General features: G+C 43.3%; 3 protein-coding genes across 3 annotated transcripts; 1 reads left to right on the forward strand and 2 right to left on the reverse strand.

Annotated features, from left to right (window-relative positions):
- The first annotated feature begins 1,183 nt into the window (after positions 1-1,183).
- Positions 1,184-1,693, forward strand: LOC145570448 (uncharacterized). The gene has a single exon (XM_081629536.1). It carries the CDS (start codon positions 1,184-1,186, stop codon positions 1,691-1,693), a length of 510 nt encoding a protein of 169 aa, XP_081485662.1.
- A 396-nt stretch (positions 1,694-2,089) lies between these two features.
- On the reverse strand, positions 2,090-3,288 carry LOC145584374 (uncharacterized). The gene is made up of 2 exons (XM_081641233.1): positions 2,953-3,288; positions 2,090-2,876 (listed from the first exon to the last, which is right to left on the reverse strand). The coding sequence occupies exons 1-2, from the start codon at positions 3,250-3,252 to the stop codon at positions 2,409-2,411; spliced, it is 768 nt and encodes a 255-aa protein (XP_081497359.1). The 5' UTR covers positions 3,253-3,288; the 3' UTR covers positions 2,090-2,408.
- A 3,736-nt stretch (positions 3,289-7,024) lies between these two features.
- On the reverse strand, positions 7,025-8,171 carry LOC145584380 (uncharacterized). Its single transcript, XM_081641237.1, has one exon. It carries the CDS (start codon positions 8,029-8,031, stop codon positions 7,264-7,266), a length of 768 nt encoding a protein of 255 aa, XP_081497363.1. The 5' UTR covers positions 8,032-8,171; the 3' UTR covers positions 7,025-7,263.
- Positions 8,172-9,595: the final 1,424 nt, after the last annotated feature.

Below are 9,595 nucleotides of genomic sequence, written 5' to 3' on the forward strand. Positions count from 1 at the left end.
GTAGATGGCTCCTCCTCCAAGGCAAGAAGCGGGGCCGGCATTTTAATCATGTCACCGAGCAGCGAGAAGTTTGAGTATGCAGTCAAGTTCGACTTCAACGCCTTAAACAATGAGGCTGAATATGAAGCCCTCATCTTAGGGCTAGAGTTGTGCCAGGTGGCAGGAGCCATGGCAGTTCATGCCTTTTCTGACTCCCAATTAATCGTGAGCCAAGTCCAAGGGGAATTCGAAGCCAAGGAAGATAGCATGCGCATGTATCTCAAGTCAAAGAAACTGCTTCGTCGTTGTCCGAATTTCAGATCAAGCATCTTCCAAGGGCAGATAACCAACAGGTTGATGCCCTTGCACGAATGGCTAGTTCTGCCAGGGGCTCGGCCCTCGCTCTATAATATGGGAAGTTCTCAAACAACCAAACATCAATGCGCCTGCAGTTCACTACTTGGACCGATCAGATACTTGGATGGATCAAATAGTGAACTACATGCGAGACAATAAACTCCCAGAAGATCCTAAAGAGGCCGACGCAATTAAGAAACGAGCAGAATGGTTTGTTTGGCACGAAGGAAACCTATACAAAAAGTCGTACACTCATCCCCTCCTCAAGTGCATCACCCCAGAAGATGGAGATTATGTGCTACGAGAAATACACCAAGGAGCTTGTGAAAGTCATCAAGGGGCTCGATGCATAGCAGGCAAAGCACTAAGGGCAGGGTTTTATTGGCCTACCCTAAGGGAGGATGCGACCAAATTAGTACAAAAATGCGACAAGTGTCAGAAGTTCGCCAATGTGCAAAGGCTCCCCTCGAGCCCGCTACAAACAATCATCGCCACCCTACCATTTGACCAGTGGGGCATGGATTTGCTTGGACCATTCCCAGCAGCTTCAGGGCAGAGAAGATTCCTCATGGTCGCCATAGACTACTTCACTAAGTGGATCGAGGCCTAACCCCTAGCCTCAATCACTGATAAGCAAATTCAAAAGTTCATATGGCGCAACATCATCACAAGGTTTGGCGTGCCCAGAAGTCTCGTGTCAGACAATGGGAGACAATTCTATAGTCGACCGACTGTTGAGTATTGCGAGAGGTTTGGAATACACACAAACTTTAGTGTTGTATCTCACCCTCAAGCGAACGGCCTAGCTGAGGCTGCAAACAAAATCATACTCCACGGCCTACAAACTATGTTGGAAGGGGCCAAGGGGTCATGGGTTGATGACCTACCAGGTGTTCTATGGTCAGCTAGAACAATTCCGAAAGATGCAACGGGCCAAACCCCGTTCGCCCTTGTTTATGGCAGCGAGGCTGTGCTACCAGTCGAAATAGGGATTCCATCGCCCAGAATCACATTCTACGATTATAGGAGGAATGAAGAAAACAAAAGCATGGATTTAGATCTATTGCCTGAAATAAGGGGTAACGCCCTACTCAGGGCAATCGCACAAAAACAGAAAATGACCCGTCACTTCAATAGGAGGGTCAAGGAGAAGCAGATCGGGGTAGGAGATTGGGTGCTACGCAATATAGAGGCCACAGGCCGCAAGCCCGAGCTAGGAAAGTTATCACCCAATTGGGAAGGGCCTTATAAGGTCACAGAACAAGTTGCAAAAGGGACCTTTCGCCTAGAAACTCCCGAAGGCAGAGCCTTAGAAAGGCCATGGAACGCAGAGAACCTCATAAGGTTTTATGTTTAAATTCATGTTTTTTCAGTATTCAATTTAGTATATATTTTCAACACTTACACGATGAAATGGGGGCATGGGTACTACAAGTAAAGGCTATGTGAACATTTCATCATTGTAAGACGTTTGGTCATAGAATAAGTGCATTTGTTGCCACAATAGTAATCAATTTCCATTAATAGCAAACTTAATATTTTCCATTCGCAATTTTCGTATCCATTTTACCACAAAGTTACATGTTTACCATTACCGCCTATCCATAGGGCTCATTAGCCCCACGGGGCACTAAACACATTGCCGCCCATCCAAGGGGCTAAGCCCCTTGGAGCGTCAAACACATTACTGCCCATCCATAGGGCTCATTAACCCCGCGAGGGTACTAAACACATTATCGCCCAACGTAATAAATACAAGTAAACATAAGTGAGCCAGAACAATATGTTATTTCATTGAAGTTGCCTTAATTACAAGTCTGCTTGAAAATAAAGGGATACAAGAACAAGGAAAAGCAATAAAAAGGAAACTAGTCATGATGAGAATGAGAGCTAGAAACATCATCCTCGGAAGCATCACCCTTGGAACCACACTTTTTTAGCACATGATATTGATGATTGCCCACGGGGCATTGATCAACGGTTGGTTGATGCTCGTAGGCTTGACTACCTTGGCCCTCATCACAGAGCGAAAAATTCTCCATCATCTCATCAAGCTCGCTCTTGAGGATTTCTTAGTACTTGCCATAAAGAGGCTCGAACTGAAGGTCAGGGTGAACAAGTTCAAAGGCAGCCTGTAGGCGACGGACTCCCGTTTCTTGCCCTATCTCGTTAGCTTCGACGCACTCCTCTTCAACATAGGCCCTGTCGTCTGGTGTTTGGAGCCAAGCCTTCGCCACCTCTTGTTGAGTAGCACCAGCCGCCCTCAACTGCTCCTCAACACTTGCCAACTTTTCCTTTGCGGACTCCAACTCCTCTAGAGCCATCTTCAATTGTTCCTTGATCTGATTCTTCTCTTTTCTAAGCCGGAGCTTCTTCACGATAGCAGTTTTCTTAAGGCTCGTCATCTCTTCGAGTTGCGACTGTAGGTTGGCAACCTGCTCCTTAAGCGAATTGACTTCTTGTACAAGTGCATAATTCTCCTTAGCTAGGCCAGCGACCATAAGCCCTCGTTGTGCTAACGCGGCGGCCCGTACCGAATACTAAAGATGACGAATAAGGCATGTTAATCACGGTACAACAGTAAAAGTAACGATAAGAAGAAAGAGGGTCACAAACCTCAGCCCATGATTTCTGCATAATCCTAAACTCTTCCTCATGATCCAAGCCTTTAAAGTGGTCCGCATCAACAGTTGAGTAAAGGTGACCTAAAGCCGACTCAGCACGGGCCTCTTTACCCGAGCCATCGAGGTCCCAAAACGAGGCCCTACTAGATGAGCCACTCTCGTCATCGCGCCTACTCCTTTTAGGGCTTGGCGGACGCCGAGGAGATGGCACCATTTGTCGAGGGGATGGCACCGTCAGGTCATGGCTTTCTAGCATTGTTGAAGGCAGAGTTGGGTAATCTTCAGGAGTCATACTAGAGCTTTGCCCTAGTATCTCCACCGGAGCCAAGGTAACTTTCCCCTAGGTCCTCTACAAAATAACAGATCAGTGAGATTCAAACCATTAAATGCATTCAAAGTCAACAAAGATAACTTACCAAGGGTGGGGGAGGTATCTCCCTGGAACCGCTCTTTAATAGCTTCCTCACCGCAGCAGCTTGCAGGGCAAGGGCCTTCTGAGTTTTCAAAGCTTCTAAATCCATGAATCCTGCACAGAATTAGGAAGAAGTTAGAACAACACAAAGATACCTATAATCAAAATGCATGTGGAAGACCCCCCCCCTCTAGCATACCCTCTGAACGGAAGCCAAGGCCAATTGTACAAAGCTTCTTTTCATCCTCTAGAAAGGCTCGGTTGGGTATCCAATTCATGGGTAATTGAATAGCGTCGCCGTTGACCACGAGACCCTTAGTTTCCAACAAAAGGGCAACTACAGCTTCCTTCCTGTTCATGGGTGGAACGTCGAAATTTAAACTCTAATTGGGTTCCCCTAAATTTGGGATCAATGGGATGTCCCAAGTACGGCAGTAAACAAACATAAACTGGTCATGCCAGTTTTTGACATTTGATTGTTGGTCGTGCACCACTTTGTAGCCATTGCGGATGCGAAAGGCCCACCAGCCATGACCGAAATTTGAATCCTTAGAGGGTATTAATTTGAACAAGTTTCTCCAAAGCCTTAAAGTTGGAGTGTGCCCTATCATGGTACAAACCACCAAAAAAGAGTACACTTTCAGCCAAGAGTTAGGTGTCAAATTGCAAATGGCTAAGTTGTACTCCCGCAACAAAGTCCTGACAAAAGGGTGAAGGGGAAAGCGCATCCCCTGTTTTAGTAAACCCCAATATACAGCGGTACACCCTGGAGGTGGAGTCATGGGAGTGTCTCCATCTTCAGGGGCATACCCCACGTATTGGCCGGTTACACCATATTGCTCAATCATGGACCGTGAGATTTGGCCTAGGCGGATTCTTTCTTGAAACACCGCCCTCAACCCATAGGCTTGCAGGCCTCCCCCGAGTGGCTGCGCGTTGCCCTGGTAATTGCGTTCTTCATTGTCCTGGCCTTCAGCATCCTCCATCACTTCAACTATACCATTCACAAGGTGCCTATTAAATAAACCATCTCCCTCCGAGAAGGCCACAATCACCTCCCCCGGACCATAGTCTTCCTCATAGGATGAGTACGGAGACCCGCCAGGGAAATCCGGCAACACATCGGTATAAGGGATACCGGAGGTAGCAGAACAATCTTGTGCTACTTCCACGGCGGGTTCACCTTGTTCAACCCACCATGGTTGTCTAATGCTAGAAGAACTTGACGATGATGCCATTAAAGAAAGAAAAGCATAAAAGAACAAAGGCGTACCTTAAAGTGTAGTGTCTTACAACTAAATGAAGCTCTGAATGATGCTAAACCACGATCACCGCCTCGACTACCTCCGAACAAGAGCGCACAAGCTTCCTTCCGCCAAACAGTGTTGCAAACACTTTCTCTCACTAAATTTTATCACTGCTTTCTCTCACTAGAAATCTTTTGAGAATGAAATTATGAATGAGAAATATGTGTTTATGTGGATATATAAAGAGAAACATTTGCTTCGTAAAATGAGCCAAAGGACACTTGTTACTCATGCGAAGGAAGGGTGTCACAGACACTTGTTACTCATGCGAAGGAAGGGTGTCACAGACACTTGTTACTCATGCAGAAGAGTATGTATGCTTATCATCGCCCACCCAAGGGGCTCTTAGAAAGCATCAATTATATCATCGCCCACCCAAGGGGCTCTTAGAAAGCATCAATAATATCATCGTCCGTCATAGGGGCTCATCATGGGGTGGTCCAAGCCCGTACCGTTCCAAGGTAGGCCTAAAAGTGAGACCGTAATCAGAAAAATGGCATTTTCACCATGCTAGAGGCCTTTTTTTGCAATTCCGGTGGGCCGCGAAACTTCGGCACTACGTAGAGCTCGAAAAAATACACGAGTTGAAAAAAAAATTTGCTCGATTCGGACACCCGGGGACGAAGTTATGGCCTCCCAAAGTATTCGTCAAAATTTACTAAGTAACGGACAACATAGCTCCCCGTGGGTGACGAGATGGGTCATTTTTAAGCATTCTTAAAAATAATATATGGTTCCCAAGACACTCCATCACCCACATGACACCCCGAGCGCCAAAACGACCTCTTTTATAAGTTGGAAAGACGTGCAAACGCGATCGAAAAAGTCCGAAACTATTGGCCGAGAGTTGAATCATCGCTCATAAAGATAAGGGGTTAAAATGCCCAAGAAGATCATCGCCCACCATGGGTTGACCTAAGTCAAAATCATCACCCCTCCAAGCTAGGGCTAGGCCTAACGTGTGCTGGTGCAAGCTGGTGTGCTAGGCATCAGCGCCCAACAAGCATGCTAGGCATCAGCGCCCAGCTGCTGGTGCGTGATGGCGCCCAGCTGCTGGTGCGTGATGGTGCCCAGCAAGCTCACCAAGCATCAGCGCCCAGCAAGCCTGCCAGGCAGCAGGCAGCAGGCAGCAGGCAGCAGCTGCCAGCACTAGCGCCCAGCAGCAGCGAGCTGCGTGCTAGGCAGCATCAGCGCCCAGCAACAGAAGCTGTCTGCAGGCAGCATCAGCGCCCAGCAGCAGCAGCTAGCTGCGTGCCAGGCAGCATCAGCGCCCAGCATTCGCAGGCTGCAGGCAGCATCGACGCCCACCAGGAGCTCGACCAAAAAAAAAAAAAAAAAAAAAAAAAAAAAAAAAAATTAATGATGCCGGGTCGATTGATTTCATTCGATCAATATTTTTCCGACAAACTCCCAAACCGCAGAGTGCGCTTTACGACTTTGTCGTAGGGCTAATGTTTGGACCCCCTGTGGGCCCACGTTCATTAAATACATAAATTACCAAAATGCCCTTAGTTAAACCCTAAACAGGAAAATTCGATCATCATGCACAGCACGCATCCCGAGAAACCCTAATATAGCCCAACAGGGCCTAACACGGCCAGAAACCTTAATCCTAACCCTAATCAAGTTAGTTAATCCTCTCCTATAAATGCTAATCTTCACAGATTAGCGAGGTAATTTAATTCTTTCTCCACACACTCTCTCTCTCTACAAATTCTCTCTCTAAACACAGTTTACTGACTTAACCGTTGGAGGGGCTTTCTCGGGAACACCCCCCGAGGCAGTTGACTTTCGTTGTTTTGCAGGACTCGGTTTGACCAGACGAGCAATTCCCCTTCAACTTCGATCCGAAATTCTTTTGCAGAAACAAGACTATTATTTCACAACAGGAGGAGTCTGATGTAGCCTATGATTTCCAAATCAGCTAAGCATAGATCTGGCTCAATGTTCAACAGTCTAACACCATTTGAAGTTCCGAGTTTGGATGACTAGTCAATATTGGTCAGAACAAACAAGATTGGACAACAAACAAAACTAATTCCTTTTCATTAAGCAGATGTATAGAAAATCATAAGTATACTAAACATCCTCAAATCAACCATTAGCTATTTCGTAAATAATCGTAATACAAGTGAACAAAATTGTCAAGAAAATGCAGTTTCCAGCAGCCATATGCTCCATGGCTCAGCTACAATTCCAATCTCATTTCCACAATAACAGATTTTAACAAAAACAAGTAAACAACCATCACACCCGGTTTAATAGTTTAAGACTTTAAGTTACCGCACCACAAACCAAAATAGACAATGTCAATTCAAAATGCAACCCAAGAAAAAGAGTAAATTGATCAACTACAACGAAACATTCTTTACTTTTCAACCAATCCGAAGCATAATCAACCAAAGAACCAATAACAATTTGATGATATCCACTTACTACAAAAGAGATACTATACTTTCATACATTGTTGTATTGCAATTCATAAATTGTTGTATTTCAATACCAAAATTTGATAACATCATCTACAACCAAATTAATTAATGCAATACTCCGTGTAAGTAATAATATTGAAAGGTAGAGTAAATCAAAACATGACAAGCATAGAAAAGAGACAATAAATCAAGAAACAAGGATAAGCAATTAACCCACGATTTTCCGAAGCGCCCAACTCATCGACAGTCAAAAGGCGAGAGCAGACCCTAGTAGCCCAGATCACGAAAACCGCCGCAACAACAAACCCAGGTGTAGTTCCAGTAGGAGGAAGAAAAAGCGAAGCCGCCGAATAAATAACAATAGGCATCAAACAATACCCAACAACACTAAAACACCGATAAAGATCCAAATTCCCATTTCTCCCAGCAAGAAAATTCAAGATGGTGTAAAGAAAAATGGAAGAAATCGCAATCCAACCAAGAATGACACCAAATTGAACTTTCCCAGCGAGTAATTGGAACAACCCGAATGCGATGTAGTACAAGAAAGGGCCGGAAAGGTCGGGATCGAGGTGGAGAGACGAGTTGACTCGAAAAGGGTTGAGTAATGAGCGAGTTTTGTGCCAGATTAAGGAAGGGTTGATCTCGAGTTCTTCGAGAAGAGGGGGTTCATCGGAGAAGAGGGCGCCGGAGGAAGAGGAGGAGGGGAGGTGGGGTGGTGGGAAGGCGGAGGAGGAGGAGGAAGCGGTGGCGGAGGAGATGTCGAAGGACATGAATGGGAGGGAGGAGGAAGGGCGTTGGGGTTGTAATGGTGCAGTGGGGATTTGGCGTTGGTGCAGCATGTTGGTGGTGGTGGTGGTCGCCGGAGATGGGCCGGAGGACGGGAAGGAGACGGGTGGGATGCTGAATTCTTTCGGCATTTTTTTTGGTGTTGGGAGAGAGAGATGCGTAGCAGGAGGGTCCTTTACCTTTAGGTAGCACCGTAGCAAACGGTGGTTTTTGTTGATGACTGTACTCAGACAAGGTACTCGATCGTTTCTTTTCGTTTTTGACGTTCAGAATTATGCACGTCTATATAGAAATTGGTTCTAAACTTCTAATTTACGGAGTACTCATATAGAGGTATAAATGAGCTGATTCAAGTACTATCTTGTACACGTTCAAGTTACTCGTAAATATTAACTTAGACAAGTTCGAGCATGATCCCGAGCTTTAAAGTGAGCTTAAAAACCTATTCAATCTCAGCTCATTTAGTAATATATGTCGCTATATGCTCACGAAATATTCACGAGCGTTTCATGAACGAGCTTCTCTGATAAACAAGCTTTATAATTTTGACATTTGAAAATCTCAAAATTAGCATAACAACTAAATCTTAGTTATAAACCTATGAAATAGATCTTAAAAATTAAAAATAAAAATAAAATAAAATCAAACTAACAATTATGAATAAATCAATAATTCATAAAAATAAATGAATGAGTAGTTCGCAAACATAAATAAACGAGTTATTCATGAACATATCTAAATGAGCATATTATATTCATATTCAAGCTCATTTATTAAAGAAAAAATAGCCAATAATAATCTCAACTTTGCTCCGTCAGCTCAAAATAATCCCAACTTTCGATTATTTTTTAATAATCCCAACTTTATACTCTATTAGTCCAAAACAGTCCCAAGTAACCGGTGTTAAACAGGTAATTTTTTTAAAGTTTCTCACCACATATTTGATAAAAAAAAAAAATAAAAAAAAAAGTACTAATGTTAATATTAATATTAGTATTATTATTATTAGGAAAAAATTTCAAAAATAATACAAACTTTGAGCGGTCCACCAAAAACAGGTCAACCTTTTGATTATTTCTAAATAATACAACCTTTTAAGGGTATCCGCTTTAAACGAGTTATGACAGGTTAGTGACCTAATTAACAGGTTAGCATTGGCGGATCTATTAAGGTGCACAATGAGTCACGTGACTCAGTAGTAACAGGAAAAAAATTGATTTTTTTTTTTAAAAAAAAAAACAAAATATAAAAGAGACTGCTTATTGTAGAGAGGCGGTCTCTTTGATGTTGCTATTGTTACAAGAGTTTTGCACTGCGTCAGTCGTTTTACTTTTAAAAAAAAAAATCAAAGAGACCAGTTATATAGGTAACAAGCCTCTTTGATGCTGCAATTGCAATTCACAATTTTAGCGCTGCTTTCTTGTTTCATTAAAGAGAACGGTTATATTTAATATCCGGTCTCTTAAGTTATCTCATTTTTTTAATTAATAAACTATTAATAATTTTTGCTTCTATTTATATCCTCCATTTGTGTAACCAGTTTTAATATTTTCCCCAAATCTTATCAATTAAATAAAAAATCATAAAGTTAATGTAATAGTTATATACTCCCTCCGTCCCCAAAACTATGACCCTTTTAGGTTGATTTGCGGTTATTAAGAAACTTTAATAAAAAGAAATAAAAAAAATATTGGA

The sequence above is a fragment of the Chenopodium album genome, chromosome 2 (assembly GCF_948465745.1).
Source record: "Chenopodium album chromosome 2, dcCheAlbu1.1, whole genome shotgun sequence".
Classification (NCBI taxonomy): domain Eukaryota; kingdom Viridiplantae; phylum Streptophyta; class Magnoliopsida; order Caryophyllales; family Amaranthaceae; genus Chenopodium; species Chenopodium album.

What these genes read in the sequence shown, in the direction of transcription:
- LOC145570448 (XM_081629536.1), top strand. Translation starts at nt 1,184, where the DNA reads ATGTTGGAAGGGGCCAAGGGGTCATGGGTTGATGACCTACCAGGTGTT.
- LOC145584374 (XM_081641233.1), bottom strand. Translation starts at nt 3,252, where the DNA reads ATGACTCCTGAAGATTACCCAACTCTGCCTTCAACAATGCTAGAAAGC. An exon ending in TGCAGAAATCATGGGCTGAG is followed by an intron (nt 2,877 to 2,952) that starts GTTTGTGACCCT and finishes CGTCATCTTTAG; the next exon opens with TATTCGGTACGGGCCGCCGC.
- LOC145584380 (XM_081641237.1), bottom strand. Translation starts at nt 8,031, where the DNA reads ATGCCGAAAGAATTCAGCATCCCACCCGTCTCCTTCCCGTCCTCCGGC.